Source organism: Solea senegalensis, linkage group LG19 (assembly GCF_019176455.1).
Source record: "Solea senegalensis isolate Sse05_10M linkage group LG19, IFAPA_SoseM_1, whole genome shotgun sequence".
NCBI lineage: Eukaryota > Metazoa > Chordata > Actinopteri > Pleuronectiformes > Soleidae > Solea > Solea senegalensis.
Window position 1 is genome coordinate 2,039,454 of NC_058038.1, and position 16,091 is coordinate 2,055,544.

General features: G+C 42.2%; 1 protein-coding gene across 1 annotated transcript; it reads left to right on the top strand.

The window, feature by feature from the left end:
• The first annotated feature begins 9,493 nt into the window (after nucleotides 1–9,493).
• LOC122785318 (homeobox protein Hox-B8a) lies at nucleotides 9,494–16,091 on the top strand. The gene is made up of 2 exons (XM_044051058.1): nucleotides 9,494–10,567; nucleotides 15,669–16,091. The coding sequence occupies exons 1-2, from the start codon at nucleotides 10,135–10,137 to the stop codon at nucleotides 16,064–16,066; spliced, it is 831 nt and encodes a 276-aa protein (XP_043906993.1). The 5' UTR covers nucleotides 9,494–10,134; the 3' UTR covers nucleotides 16,067–16,091.

Here is a 16,091-nt window from a genome sequence, read left to right on the forward strand (position 1 = left end):
TCACTACATGGTCAGTGTTTATGCCAGAAAATATCCTAAAGAGGACACACACACACACGCACACACACGCACACACTCAGACACACACACTATCATATTTCTAGACTTTGATTGACTTCCATTCATTTAGTCTGTTAATATCTAACCCTAACCCTAACCTAACCACAACTTCAACTCAACCAGTTCCTCAGAATTGACGTTCTACCTCATTAGGACCAGGTTTTGGTGTCCACACACACACATCCTCGTATTCTTGTCTGTTTTAAGTCGTACATTGACTTCTATTAATTTGGACAGCATACCCAGGGCCTCAACCTTAACCATAGCCAGTTAATACCTAACCCTAACCTTAACCACAGAAAAGGGTCCTAAAGAGGTAACAAATACAACTACACACACACACACACAATTCACCAGAGTGTGATATAAACCTTTATCTGTGTCTGCAGGAGATAGCTGTCGGCAAACACACTGAAGAAGAAAAAGCGATCTTTGTTTATCAGCTAATCACTTACATAATAAAACCATTGATTAGTTTAGAGTTGCGGCTAATGTGGCCGATAAAGTTAAAATGAAGTGGGATCATTACGTGAAGCCGCGGTTCTGTTAGTCAGAAAAAAAAAAGAGAACACAAGAGAACACAAGCCTCGGTGAGAAGGAGTAAAAAAATGCTTCGGCACAGTCTGCCCTTCTCTCCTTCAATCCCTGCTGTGCTGCATGGGCCCAACCAATGAGGCCGCAGGATTTGAAGCAGATCTGGGCTCAGGCCCCAACAAAGCAGCCCCATAAACCATCTGTGGAATTGTGGCAGATGATTGTGATACTTCTCTAAAGGTCTAGGAAGGCTGGAGCTTCATTAAATCCAGAAGCCGTGCTCTGATCCTGCTGCTGCTGCTGCTGCTGCTGCTGCTGCTGCTGCTGCTGCTGCTCAGCTCACTGCAGTCCCAGGGTAGCAGGCGAGGAGAAGCAGCCCCACACAATAACATGCAAGAACACATTAGGTTATTTATATATATATATATATATATATATACTGTATATGCTGTATGTGTGCACTTATGGAGGCAGAGAAACACCAGGGGGCTTCATGGTCAGAGCAGGAAGAAATAGGAGCAGCAGGACTGTTATTATGGGCAAAGTGAGAGGTGGCTGTATTTCAAATGTGTTGCTGCAGGGAAAGAGGCTGCTGTAGATGGAGTTTTATACTCATACATCAACATTTTCTCCCACATGCATTAAATAGTTGAAGGGGATCGTCCAGATGTCTAACTAATATGTATTTATCTATTTTGAGCACATAATATAATATATACTTTAAGGTTAAGACAAGACTTTACATTGAAGTACAGTGATATAATGGCATTAACTAAAATAAGGAAGTAATATTATGGAAATGCCATCTTATTTTTAATGCAACTTCCAGCTTGGTAACAATTATACAAAAGTGATTTTGTGTTAAAGTATCCAGGCAGTACCTAAATCATGAAATCATGGGGATACAGGTAACAATCAGTGTATTATGAAACTGATAATGACCATATGATTAAGTTGGAATCCAGGCTTCTTTTACATATTATAATGTTATTACCAGGCTGTGACTTGGTAATTACTGTTAAAATAATCATAAATATCATATAAATTATTCTGTTTCCCATAGTTATTATCATCGTATGACAACGTTTCCCAAACTTTCCATTATCCGACCCACTTTTTATAGATGTCAAAATAAATCATGACAAGAGCAAACGTGTGCATAACATAGCAACTCATTTACAGCAATATTTGTATCAAGCAAAATCTGAATTCCAACGGATGAATTAATAATTTAGGTATACAAATTACAACTTTGTTTAAAGCAGAAGCTTTTCTAAACGGTTGGCTAAATTATAAAAATGTGTTTGGGGCCCAAAAAAAAATTCCAGCCACTCATGTGTGGGTTTCAACCCGGACTTTGGGAACCACTGATGTAAATTGTTAATGATTAGATTGTTAGTAAGATCCTTTAAAAGCCCCATACTATACCAAACATGTATTATAAATATGAATTATGGAGAAAATGATATATGAGAAGTAATAAATAATAGAATCACATGGTTTCTCCGTAATGCAAACATGACTTTGTTGCTGTAATGATCTTTGTACATGTGTGGAAAACAAAAGTCATTCTGCAGCTTGCTCTAAAAGCTGGAGCTCTTGTCTAATCCTTTGAGTCTGGTTCTCATAACATTCCTGAAATGTGCATTTCACTGGTCTGGAGTCAGTTGTTGGAGGAGCAGGTTATGTTGCTAAAACAGAGATAAACACACACACACCACCCACTGCAAACATCCCCCACTCCTTCAATATTACCATGGTTTTCTTTTCGTGAGGATATGGCAGCTGTGAGGCAATGGGATATAAAAAGAAACTACATGGTCTCATTGTGCAGTGATTGAACTGTGCAGCTAAAATAAAGATGGGGGCAAATGCAGGTATCATCATTTCAGTAATATATGTATATAAATATATATATATTACAAATACTAAAATACTAAATGGGCTGCACAAGACAGACCACGTGCAGCTGCTGGCAAAATTCATATTTCAAGCCAGGAAAATGTGGCCACTCCAATATGTCTTCACTTTATTCTCTGATATTAAAACTGAGACCAGAGATAATAACTGAGTCCACGCGCGCGCGCACACTCTCACTGGGTGGATGTTTGAGGGCTGCCCTCTCTCTCTCTCTCTCTCTCTCTCTCTCTCTTGTCTGTCTCACTCTGAATGAGCTGTTTTACACACACACACACACACTTCTATAATTCATCAAGCAACAGCAGCAGCAGCAGAGAATATCATTCATATTCATAAATTTCCTCAAAGAGAGTTATGGTCCCGCTGATACAAACGGCTGTATGGATCAGATCACATCAGCCATTCTGGACTCATTAACAGTGTGGACGACGAGCCAAATCCTCCTCTGCTGCTCTGCGCACGTGCTACAGCTTCCCCCATGACCGGACACACACGTAACAATGATAATAATAATAATAATAATAATAATAATAATAATAATAATAATAATAATAATAATAATAATAATAATAATAATAATAATAATAACAATAATAACAATAATAATAATAACAATAATAATAACAATAACAATAATAATACAATGATGATAATAACAATAATAATAATAACAATAACAATAATAATAATAAGAGCAATAATAAAGCTTTTTTGGAAAACTCATTTTTTTCCAAAATCGTTACAATTTTGTTAAATTCGTTGTTTTAACTCGAAATAAAACGATTGTTATTGTGTGTAAAAAAAAACACAATTATTACAAAAAATGACAGTGTAAATAAAGTGTGTTAAGAAAAGTACTATTTTAACAAAGTCAACTGTTGTTGTTATTATTATTATCATTGTTATTATTAAAGCACTGCATATATCAATCTACAAAAAAATAAATACTTATATATACTATACTATAATATACTTTGGCGCTGCAGATGCATTTTACAGAATTTAAAAATAAATTAATAAATACATATCTAATTTTGTCCCGATTTTATTTTAAATCAATTTACATCTACGTAATCTTTTGTGCCAAAGGAAACAAACAACACATATATTAAAAGAGCGATGCTTTAAAAAGAGCGTTCTTTTATAGATGTACTTGTATTATGTTATAGTCGCTGTCGAAGCTTTAAATGCAGTAAAGGCAGATTTAAAAGAAAATTAAATAATAACGACAATGATTTATTTCTAATAAGAATATAAAGAGTAAATAATCCCACTCCCATCAGATGGATCGGTGGTGTTTGTTTCTGCCGAGCAGCTCTCTCCAGCCCCTGTTGGCCCATTACTCTGAAAACGGTTGAGGCAGAAGCGGCAACACACAACCGATCGCCCCCGTTTCTTCCAAATGATTCACGTCCATCTGCATTCACAGTAGCCGCGTGCTCCACGGCCACAAATCTCACTACACACACACACACACACACACACACACAGGAGATATGAGGCTCCCCGCATTTATTTCTTCTGTAATTGTGAAACCACTAGTGGACTCTGTCGGTCAGAGCACAGGCCGCCGGGGGTTCGGTTTCGTTTGTTTGTGTTATTTGAAAAAGAAAAAGAAAGAGAAAAGATATGTATCTCTCCCTTCTGGCCAATAAAGCTCCCAGTAGCTCTCTCTCTTTCTTCCTCCTCCTCCTCCTCCTCCTCCTCCTCTTCACCTTCTTCTTTCTCACGTCAGTTGTTTTGCACACTTTTTTTCTTCTCAAACAAGGAAACAAACAGCACGAGAGGAGCAGGATGTGCTGCACGCACCGGGTGTCTGAGCTCACGGGTGAGGGTGAGGTGGTGGAGGTGGTGGAGGGGGTGACGAGGGAGACGGGAGCGGATGCTCGCGGCTTGAAAGGAGCCGCGGCCGCCGCCGACTGTTGTAAAAACAGCGAAGAGGAAGAGAGAGAAAGGGAGAGAGAGAGAGGGAGAGAGAGAGGGGAGAGAGGATTCAATGCTGTGCGGCTGCAATAAAAGAATATGACGGCAATAAAAGTTTATAGCGTATAAATTTCTGAAGGTTAAGAACTAAACGGCTGTAAAGCAAACACGCCGAGAGAGGAAGAGTGTGTGTGTGTGTGTGTGTGTGCGCGAGAGTGGGTAAGATACACGGAGAGGAAATATTAGAGGAAAAGTTTCAAAATTCCCCTGCTCTCCTTTATTTGGAGCTTGTAACGGCACTGACAGAAGCTGGAGACTGAGGGAAGACAGACAGACAGAGAGAGAGAGCAAATGTTAGTGTAGGGGTGAGTTTTTGTGGACTTGACGGAGGCAGTGAGGTGGAGGAAAGGACCGGAAAAACGGCAAAAATGTGTGTGTGTGTGTGTGTGTGTGTGTGTTACAGGGCCGTGGGGTTGTGTGTTTTGTACGTGGGTCAGAGGACGAGTCTCCTTCCTCCCCCACATCTTCCTTCTCTTTGGGAGTTTTATGGTTTTGTAGCCGTTTGGGCGTCCATATGTGTCCCTGTGTGTGTGTGTGTGTGTGTTGTCTCCAGCTTGACCTCCCTTTAGATGCGGGGTTGCTCCAAAAATAAAGCTCCAAACACCCAGACCTTGTACCGTCAGACAGGCTGTGCTATAACGGGCCCCGAGCTCTTCATTTCCGGCCTATAGGTCACAGCGGGGCTCGCTCGTGGTGGATGGTCTGGATCCCACGTCCACATGTTATTTAACGGGACTCACATGAAGCTTTTTAAATGTTACAGGAGGTTCATGCATCCACGGGAGTGAAGTTTACACACTGCAACTTCACACACACGCACATGAAAGTGAGTGGTAACAGAGCGGATGTGTGTGTGTGTGTGTGTGTGTGTGTGTGTGGGTTGGAGTGTACTTCACAGTACAGAGACAGTGGGGGAGATACAGTCAGTGACACTCAAATGCTCTTTGTTGTGTTTGATTGATGACAACAGCAGAGACGCATGTGGCACATTTTCAGAAACCTACTTCACACATGGCAAAAAAAAGTACAATCCACTTAAAAAACTCATATAACTCTTTGTTATATTATATTATATTATATTATATTATATTATATTATATTATATTACATTATATTATTTTATATTATATTATATTATATTATATTATATTATATTATATTATATTATATTATATTATATTATATCATATTATATTATATTATATTATATTATGTTAAATTATATTATATTATATTATATCATATTATATTATATTATATTATGTTAAATTATATTATATTATGTTAAATTATATTATATTATATTATATTATATTATATTATATTATATTATATTATATTATATTATATTATATTATATTATATAGGTTCGCGGGTGCTGTAAATTGTACATTAAATATACGTTTTATGTATTTATTTTTTTGTATTTATATTTTGTATCCTAGATGAACTTTTACTAATTACTGTATATACATGGAAAATGTGTGTGTGTGTGATTTTCCTTTTTTTTTGTATATTTCTATTCCGTTTTGTGATATATACAAAACATACACATTTAGCAATTCAAACCTGGTCCAATAGATAAACAAATAGATAAATTCATTAAAAATAAGAAGACATTTCGATTTCTTCGATCACATTTGATCAATAGTAATAACCGCCATTTGAATGTTCAATATTCAATTTTAATTTCATAAAATCATGAATTATTTGTAATCATATTAAAATGCATATTTATTTATTGTCTATCTAATAATTAGGTTCTGGAGTAGAAAATCATGTAAGTAAGTAAAAGTAAAAAAAAACAAAAAAAACAACAACACATCTTTAAAGTGAACATTTCTCGCGAGACTTGTTTATAGCCCACTGAATGGTCATATTGACACAGTGTAATAGGCTATAAACGCCTCACAGTAACGGCATTGTTATGTGTGTGTGTGTGTCAGTGTGTCAGTGTGCTGCTATGTGTTTTCCCCGCGTATATTTACATGTTCGGAGGCAGAAGAAACGCGAACTGGCCCTTTAACTAATAGTATAATGTAAATAAAGGGGTTATTTTATGATGTTTGAGTTTCATTTGCCAGCTTCGACAAACACAGAGAGGAAATATAACCGGAAGCAGCGTCGTTCTTTATCCACATATTTGCTCAGAGTCAGTGAGCACAGTTCAAACTGCCGGGCCCATAAATGTATCAGCAAGAGGAGACTTTGGATTATTTTCCCACCACATTTTCCAAATAAGACACTTCGATGTAACCGCCTCCGTCTTCCTTCCCCCCCCCTCTCTCTCTCTCTCTCTCTTTCTCTCTAAAATCTCACACCAACCCTCACTCTATCTCTACCTCTCCAATTACAACACGCAGTTTCAATTTAAAACAGCTTGTCTCGCTTTTATGTGCGCACTTAAATAATCCACAGATCCACCATGCCTCCCCCCACTTCAGCTCCGGTGGCCTTTCTGCAAACGACCGCTTGATGGCGCGCTTGCTCCACCGATGAAGCTAGTCCTGGCACGACCAGGGTTCCTTTAAAGGGGGTCAAAGTGGTTGTATTCCTCTTTGTAATGTGTTTTAAATGTGGTAGTTTTAATCAGAAGTGAAGAGACGAGACCATTCCATCTTTTTATTTATTTTATTTATTTGTTTGCGCTTTTGCTGCAGAGCATCGTGACCATTGGGAGCAGGTTTCAGCTCCAGCGCGCACATGGCAAGAGGATGGAGAGGAAGGGGTTGCGGAGGAGGCCTTGGAAAGTAATAAGATTGTGCAGGAAATGTATAGGTTGACAGGAAATGATTATGTTTTCTTCTGCTCTAGAAATCACACTAAGGACGCACGCACCTTCAACGTGTCGTGGCGATATATGAATGCAGGCATGATAAAAAAATAAAAAAATACTGGACAAACATGCACAGAGTGAGGCCTTAGCTGTGCGCCACTGGATTTTACGCAAAAAATGTGTAATAGGTTATGACGCAAGAGCTTCTGATGCGTTTCCATGCAATTCCTGCGCGGCCGTGCGTCTCTAACTTCGCTCTAATGAGGCGGTTTGGTGTGTTCTGTCTGTAACTCCACAGGAATGACCTCATGACAGGTGTCTGCCTAATTTAGTGTTCTGACTTTGACAGTGATGCGCGCACACTTGGAACCTGCCTCAGAAAAAACAACAACAACAACAACAACAACAAAAACAAAAACGTGGCTTAGCCCATGTATACCACACTCAAATCTCAACACATCACGCGAGACGACTCCTCACTGGAAGTGTGAAACACGGCGCTGTGAAAGTTTCAATAAGATCACATTCTGGGTAATAAATTGGGAAATACTGCGGCAATTACTCCTCGGGAATGTAGCGCGCGCACAAGCAGCTGATTTACCACAACACAGTCTGTAATTCAAGCGGCCGCTGGCAACATTTGTGCCTCTTGTATCAACGCTGTGTAATTCCATCAATTAAATTCTGGTAATGGAATTCTCTTTTTTGTATCTAGAGAATGAGAGCACCACTGAAACAGTCTGATATTGCGAGAATCAGAAGATGAACTTCCGTTTTCTACCTGTCTACCTGCTCCACCCTCAGTGATTGGTGGGTTCAGGCCTTTATGTGGAACTGGGTTTAAACTGAGTCTTTTTTTGGGGTCTAATCGCTGCACTTCAGGCCATCTTGCTTTTTACGAGCCCCGGCTGTTCTACAAGGCCGAGCTTAACCTTCTCTCACAACTTATCCCTCGTTAGAAGAACCCTCCCTCCGTACCTTTGCTAAAACAGGCAGGGAGGATCAGCAGCCGTATGGAAAACAGGGCGAAAATGGCAATTAAATACCGGCCGAGAATGAGACGTTTACGGCCTCCGGTCGCGCAAAAGGGCGCGTCGTAAAAAGAAAAAGAAAAAAAAAAAAGAAGCCCTCCGTTCTGTCTCTATCTGCCGCGAGGACGTAAACAAGCAAACATGGCCCCCTCCGCTTTATGGAGCCTCATAGTTTGTTAAAGCGTTTACAGCCACTTTGTCCTGGGATATTACCCTCCCTAGTCCTCCTTACGTGTTTATGGGGAGCGTATTTATGAAAGTTTACCATAATCGGGAAGCAGCGGCTCGCAGCTGACCAGCAGCAGCAGAAACATCCATGGATGTAAGAGAGGCTCTCACATCTAAATTTGGGGGCTTTTAAAAACCTCAATTACATTTATAGTCGGGCACTTGTTAAAAGCCACATCATTTAGAGAGTCGTCTACAACCCTGTCTACTCTCTCTTTCTCTCTTGGATCCACAGTCCTCCCCCTCCTCCCCCCTTCATATCCCCATGTTGCGTGACATTTTGGGCCTCATTCCCATGCAGCCTCGCTCTCGTCTTATAGGACGCGGGGAGAAATGTGAAGGAGCAATTAATGAGATAGAGGGAGAGGAAGAAGCGATGGAAACACCTCCACTGCCTCAATCTCAGCTTTTAACTTTAGAAAAAAAAACAATAAAAATGCCCCCTTTTGTTTGGGTTGGAAAGAGTTATTGCTGTGTGCACGTGCATGTGTGCGTGCGCGCGTGCTTATGTACATTTGATCACATGCGAAGCCGCGGAACTCTCATCATGCATCCAATCCAACCCCCAATCTCTCTTTCTTTTTCTTTTTTCTCCCCCTCCTTCTTCTCCTCTGAGTCTCTCCATCCTTCACTCCCGTTGCACTATCACAGGCGCGCGCGCGACGCCGAGGGAGAATCTCATCTAAGCGTCCAACACAGGCGCGTGTGGCCAGAGGCGTAAAGAAGAAGAAGAAAAAAAAAAAAAGAAAAAGAAAAAGTGTAATGGGTTCTGTGTGTGTGTGTATGTGTGTGTGCGCGTGCTGGTGCGCGGAAAAAGCCAATGGGATGAAGAGCTGATAATAGATGCAAATTATCCCTGAATCCGACTCACACACACACACACACACACACACTAGGACCAGGAGGAGAGAGAGATAGAGAGGGGGGGTTGCTCACCACACAGAGGGAGAGAGAGGAAAGGAGAACAAGAGGGCGAGAGAGAGAGAAACAGAGCGAGAGAGAGAGAGAAATATGAAACAACTCATTTGCAGAGGAGTAAATCACGGAAAACCCGTTTGAGAGCGCGACAGGGCTCCCGCTTTACAGCGCTAACACCGGAATTGTGATGCGCACGAGCCCTTCCTACTCTACTTCTTCTTCCTCTCCTGTTCCACCTTCTTCTTCCTCTTCTTCTTCTTCTTCTTCTTCTTCTTCTTCTTCTTCTTCGCTGGAGATTTTATGGAATCGGTGTGATTGTTGTTGTTGTTGTTGTTATTGTTGTTGTGGTGGTGGTGGTGGTGGTGGCGGTGGCTGCACTGGCTGTGCCGCCGTTTCCGTTACTCACAGCGCTGTTGTGGCCGCGAGAGAGCGGGGAGAAAGACCACAACAACGGTGACCGACACCGGCGGCAGACCTGCCTCACTTTCTCCCAGTCTCCCTCCCCTCCGTCTCCCTCTGTGTCCGCGTGTGTGTCGGTGGGGTTTTTTTTTTGCCTCGAACCGCACAACACACGCAAAAAGGGAGGACAAAACAGAACCGAAAGCCGCCGGTCGTTTCCTTCAGCCCCGCCGTGACTCTGCCGAGCCGAATACAAACTGAAACAACAACAAACAACAAGAGAAGATGAGTTCATATTTCGTCAACTCGCTCTTCTCCAAATATAAAAGCGGGGACTCGTTACGCCCGAACTACTACGAGTGCGGTTTCGCACAGGACTTGGCCGGCAGCCGGCCCACCGTGGTGTACGGCCCGGGCTCCGGCGCTACCTTCCAGCACGCCCCGCAGATCCAGGACTTCTACCACCACAGCGCCTCCACGCTGCCCAGCAACCCGTATCAGCAGAGCCCCTGCGCGGTCACATGCCACGGCGAACCGGGCAACTTCTACGGATACGACGCCCTGCAGCGACAGACGCTTTTCGGGGCCCAGGACACGGATCTGGTCCAGTACAGCGACTGTAAGCTCGGGGGCGCACCGGGGATCGGCGGCGAGGACGCGGAGGGAACAGAGCAGAGCCCCTCACCCACGCAGCTGTTTCCCTGGATGAGGCCGCAAGGTGAGGACGCGGGTGCACTGACTTACTCTTCTACCGTTTTTAAATCAAAACATAACCCTCAGCTTTAAAACACGACACCGCGCAGAATGATCTCAGCAGCAAAGGTGATCCTATAGAATATATAGACAGTCACACAGTGAGGGAGAGAAAGTTGGGGAGGAAAAATGTGGCTTTAAAGGCAGCAATTAAAGGAGGGCATTTAGCGCTTCCTGCGCACTGAGTGGGAGACAAAAGCGCGTTTATGGTTTTATTGGCGGCACCAAAACTTGTGAATGACTTTAAGGTTTAATTGCACTAACTGGTCATATAAGTACTGAGAGAATCGCCATATAGGAGATATAGGAGCGCGCACACACACACACACACACACAGAGGGAGGGGGGAGAGAAGCTGATGAAAGGGGAGAGTAATGAACTTCTTTATGAGCAAAAAAACCCTCAAAACTGAGACACTGCAGCTCAGATGAGACAGAGTTGTTTGATTTACACTCGCAGCTCTGATTCTCTCGGACTCGGGTTCAACTTTTACTGTTTTTTTTTTTTTTTCCTTCTTCTTCCCTCAGCATTTTTACGACTTGCCTTAAGGTCTCCGGGACTGCTTGGTTACACGGTGGTCAGTCCAGCTCAGTTTTCCCACAGGGTTTGCAGGAGTGAGTGACTGAGTGTATACATGTGTACAACAAGGAGAGACGCAGGTATATTCCCGCCCCACTCAGCCGCTTCACAGCGTGTGTGATCTCTGACCTCTCGTCCCCGAAACTCCAATATTAAAATGACTCCCCCTCCTCTGCCCTCCGCGTGAGAGTCGTGCCCGCGTGGTTCTGGTTTGCTTTAGTGTCTATGTAGGTGTTGTCGCATGCATGTGAACACACACACACACACACACACACATACACAGTGGGATTATATGGATTGCTTAAGATTATAAATCGCATGAGAGGATTACATAATGTACGTTAAGTAGGTTTATAGTTGATGATGTTGATGATTGCTTAAAGCAAATACCACAATATTGGATTGACATGCATAGTAGCCTATTTTGCTTGAGCCCATATATCCTGTGGTGTGTGTTTTTGTGTGCATGTGTGTGTAAGTGACACACACACACACACACACTCAGAGGGGGGAGTTTATCACCCCTGTTCTTGGCCGTATTTCATATTTGATTTTATTTTGAAGTGCACTGCAGACGGGTTATGGACTTTTCATGAGTATGAACATCACATAGAAACACAATGATACGTTATACAAACATGGTAGTGTGTGTGCTAACACCAGCTTGATGTGTGTGTGGTCTTCACGCGCGGCTGTTATGAGACATGAGCACCTTTTCCTCTCCCTCCTCAGTGGCTCTCAGCTGTATGTGATGAAGCATTTCCTGCGCGTGCTGCCTGTAAATTGTCACCATTTACATCTTTAAAGTCTCTCTTTTATATTTCACTGGCACTTGTCTACATTTGCTCTGCTGCTTAGCCCCCCCCCACCACCCAACTCATCCCCAGCTTTACGCACGATCCGGGGGCTAAACGGCGACATCTTTAAAGGCTTGCAGCTGAATTTTAAACATTAATGATAGCGATTAGACATTTGATGAGGCTCATAATTTTTGGATGGTAAATATGCTATAGGTTTAGACCCACTGGATGAATCAGCTCCGCTCAGCTCATCCATGCATGGGGCCGACAGGAAACAGGAAAAAGCGCAATTCTGGGTCCTGGGACGCTTTGTGTGCGCACAGAGTTACAGCCCCGCGTGCACGCTTCAATGGGATATTGTCCTTTCTCGGTGCAAGGATTTATTAGTTATAATAGCAGAAAAAGGCGGGCGGGCTTTTTATGGCTGTAGCGGGAGGATGGAGCGCAGCGGCGGAGGCGCGTTATCACATTTACCTCGGAAATTTCCCTTTAATGAGGGGCCACATTTCATAATTTGTATTATAAAGACAAGTACCTCCACACCTTTTTTATGTTACAACCCCATGCAGCAGTGACGGAGGCTGCTGCCGCCGCTGCTGCTCAGCTGTATATGTGTTGAAATACTCCCGAGCCTCCGAGCTGCAGGTTTTAATATCCGACTTTCTCTGAATATGAGCGCGTTTTACGACTTTCATCGCCGCGGTTTCTCTCTCTACGACCTTAAACACGGATCAAAATAAAAGAGAGAATGAAAATCTGATTAGGCTGAAGAATAAGTGCATGTCTTTTTTTTTTTGCCTCGGCTCTCGCTGGCATCTGTCGCCTCCTTCCTCCAAAATGTCAACGGCCAAGTGCCATGCGTATATTTAATTGGCTTCATATTAGAAAATGTCTCATCATCCCAATGGCGTGTTTCAATTCCTTTCCCCAATAAAGCACCGTGTCGCCATTTAGCGGAGGAAAACGGCGGATTCATTAAAGAAATTATTCATTTCTATTGATCTACACAAGCATATGAAACGAGAGAGGTGTGATGTTGTGACGCAGCCAGGGTTGGGGGGGTTAAAGTCCCTCCGTCAAACGAGCCCCCTTCCGATCAAAGCTTCCCGTGCTGTTATTTTATCCAGGAAAGTGTTTCCCACTTCCTTTAATTCATTGCTGGTGACAGCAGTGAATGTGGCGCCCACTTCCCTCTTCGTCTCTGTGTAGCACGAAATCACGGCGCCAGCCGCGTGACAGATAACACATACAAGACATTTACATCACTTACACAAGTCCAGGCTTTATCATAAAGACTCCCTTGTCTTCTTCTTCTTCTTCTCCTTCTCATTTCCGCAGTATTAATAGCAGCTCTGTGGCGATACATGGAAACTATATGCTGACTTTCTTTTGTTTCTTAAAGGTAGGAGCAGTGATCATGTGCCTATATTCATATATCTACCTACCAGACAGTGGCGGTACTTTCACTGGAACGCCGCGGGCTCGATCAGCGCAGATGGATTAAACTGGATGTATGCGATTATAAAGTCTACTTCCTTCATTTAATTCAGACACTCCAATGTCCTGGAGGGGGTAGAAAAATAGAACGAGAGAAAGAGAGATGGACTGTGTGTGTTATATAACATTATGAATACAATACAGCATATTCTTTAAAGAAAAAACCGGTATTTTTAGATTGATATGCTCATATGCAGATGCACGGGAGTCGTTTTCTGCACATATCTGTGTTCTTTCATGTTTGTTAACTGTACAAACGAAAACGTAAAGAGAAGACGTGTAATTTGTATTTATTAAAAAAAAAGAAAAAGTTCAGTTGCAAAACTGTTTTCCGTATTTTTTGACAGCTAGATTGAATATAAGTAGTAACACAACACACAATGAATGACACAGTTCATATTACATTTTTTTATTATTACATTTAACACAAACGCACGGAAATGACATCCTAGTGTCATTTTGAAATAGACTGTGTTTTATTTAACAGTAGTTAACACTAATAGACTCTCCAATTGTGCCCAATCACATTTTAGAGGCAACACGTTTTCTTTTACATCAAAGTTTTATTTATTTAACGATAATAAAAAAGAGAGACACTTAAAATATGATTAGTGCACACAAACGTTCTGTAGTGTCTGTAATGGGGCAGTTTTATTCTCATTTTTTTGTTTCTTTCTGGAGCAGTGTTCGTTATGAACGCGACAGCAGTATCACGCACGCAGCATGTGGAATCTTCTTTTATTATTATTAATATTACGTTATGTTTTTGCAGTTTTCAGTAGTTCAATGAGTGGCGTGATTATTTATAAATAAATATATATATATATATATGTTTTTTTACACTCGTTTTCTTTCAGTGTGGTGGCGAATAACAATATTTCACAGCTTATTCACTTCAAACAATCATAATTAATTTCCCCCTCCATGTGTCCACTGTGTATTTAAAAAAAAAAAAAAAAAATCTTAAAAGGTCTTACCTGGTCTCGTGTGTGTGTTTTTAATTAAGTGTTAAGTGTTTTTATGTTGCGTCAGAGAAACAGAGAGACAAAGAGGGAGAGAGAGGACTACATTACCTGTTGTTTGTCATTTCTCTCTATATTCACTCTCCATGGTTTGCACTTGGCTGCTTCTGATATAGAAATATATATCTCATGTGTTCGTCTGGATTATTTATGCGCTTTAAAAGTGTTTACGGCGTATTTACAGCATCAAATATTCATGTGCACTGCTGTCAGTCTCTGTTCTGTGTGCGCGCGCTGAGAGTTTTCACTGTGTTCCTGGTGGATTCATGTCCGAGGAGTAGTAGTAGTAGTCGTAAAAAGGTGTGTGTGCGTGTGTGCGTGCGTGTGTGTGTGTGTGTGTGTTTTATGGGACTCCTAAACATTAGTCACATGAGGATCAAATGATTTTTACATCACGTTTACTGAACTTAAAACGGGGACTTCTTCCTTTGAACACACATTTTAGATTGGATTGTTTAGATAGATAGATAGATAGATAGATAGATAGACAGACAGACAGACAGATAGGTGAATGGATGATGATGAATGGATGGATGGATAGATAGATAGATAGACAGATAGATAGATAGATAGATAGATAGATAGATAGATAGATAGATAGATAGATAGAATTTATCCCAAATGAAGCACAATTTTAAACCACACATTACTGCACTTTGACCTTTCTGTCGTACAGTGGCGGTATGAGTGGAATAATCCAGATAAAGGTGCTTACTCATCAAAATCAAGATCACTATAATGTGTAACGTCATTATTATACATTAGACATTTCGAGTGTTTTCTCCAAATAGAACGTGACAATAGAATAGGGGGTGCGTGACAAGACCGTGGATCTGTTTTGAGACAAGTTGGGGGTATTTATTTATTTTTTTTTACTTATTTATTCATTTTTCATTACTGTCTGACCTTCTATGGATTTTATGGTCAGTCGTTAAATTAATGGACATCAGATATCGCTGTCATTTACCTACAAAGCCCTAAAAAAGAACACGGTTTCTTTCAAACTGTCCTCTGGGTAGTTTATGATTGACCATCATGTGTTTGGTGTTTTATGTGCAGAGGTCTGTATGATGTAGAAGAATTCAGTTCTGTCTCTAATAACTTATCCCCCACCCCCCAACCACACCCCACACCTCCCCACCTCCCCACCCCACATTCCCCCCAGTAGCTGCGGGCAGGAGGCGTGGCCGGCAGACCTACAGCCGTTACCAGACCCTGGAGCTGGAGAAGGAGTTCCTATTCAACCCCTACCTGACCCGGAAGCGCCGCATCGAGGTGTCGCACGCGCTGGCGCTGACGGAGCGGCAGGTGAAGATCTGGTTCCAGAACCGCAGGATGAAGTGGAAGAAGGAGAACAACAAGGACAAGTTCCCCAGCAGCAGGAGCGAGCAGGAGGCGGTGGAGCGGGAAAAGCGGGAGAAGGAACTGCGGGAGGGCAGCGGAAGTGGAGGAGAAGGTGGAGGAGGCGGCGGCGGCAGTGGAGGAGGAAGCTCGGTGGCGGTGGTCGCGGTGGCGGTGGCGGCGGGTCCACAGCAGCCCCCCGCAGTGAGTGAGGAGAACCCATAAGCAAATGTAGGGAGGAAAATGGTGG

Bases quoted from the DNA above. Each gene is read 5' to 3' on its own strand.
- LOC122785318 (XM_044051058.1), top strand. From the start codon at position 10,135: ATGAGTTCATATTTCGTCAACTCGCTCTTCTCCAAATATAAAAGCGGG. The intron at 10,568-15,668 runs GTGAGGACGCGG...TCCCCCCAGTAG, and splicing joins TCCCTGGATGAGGCCGCAAG to CTGCGGGCAGGAGGCGTGGC.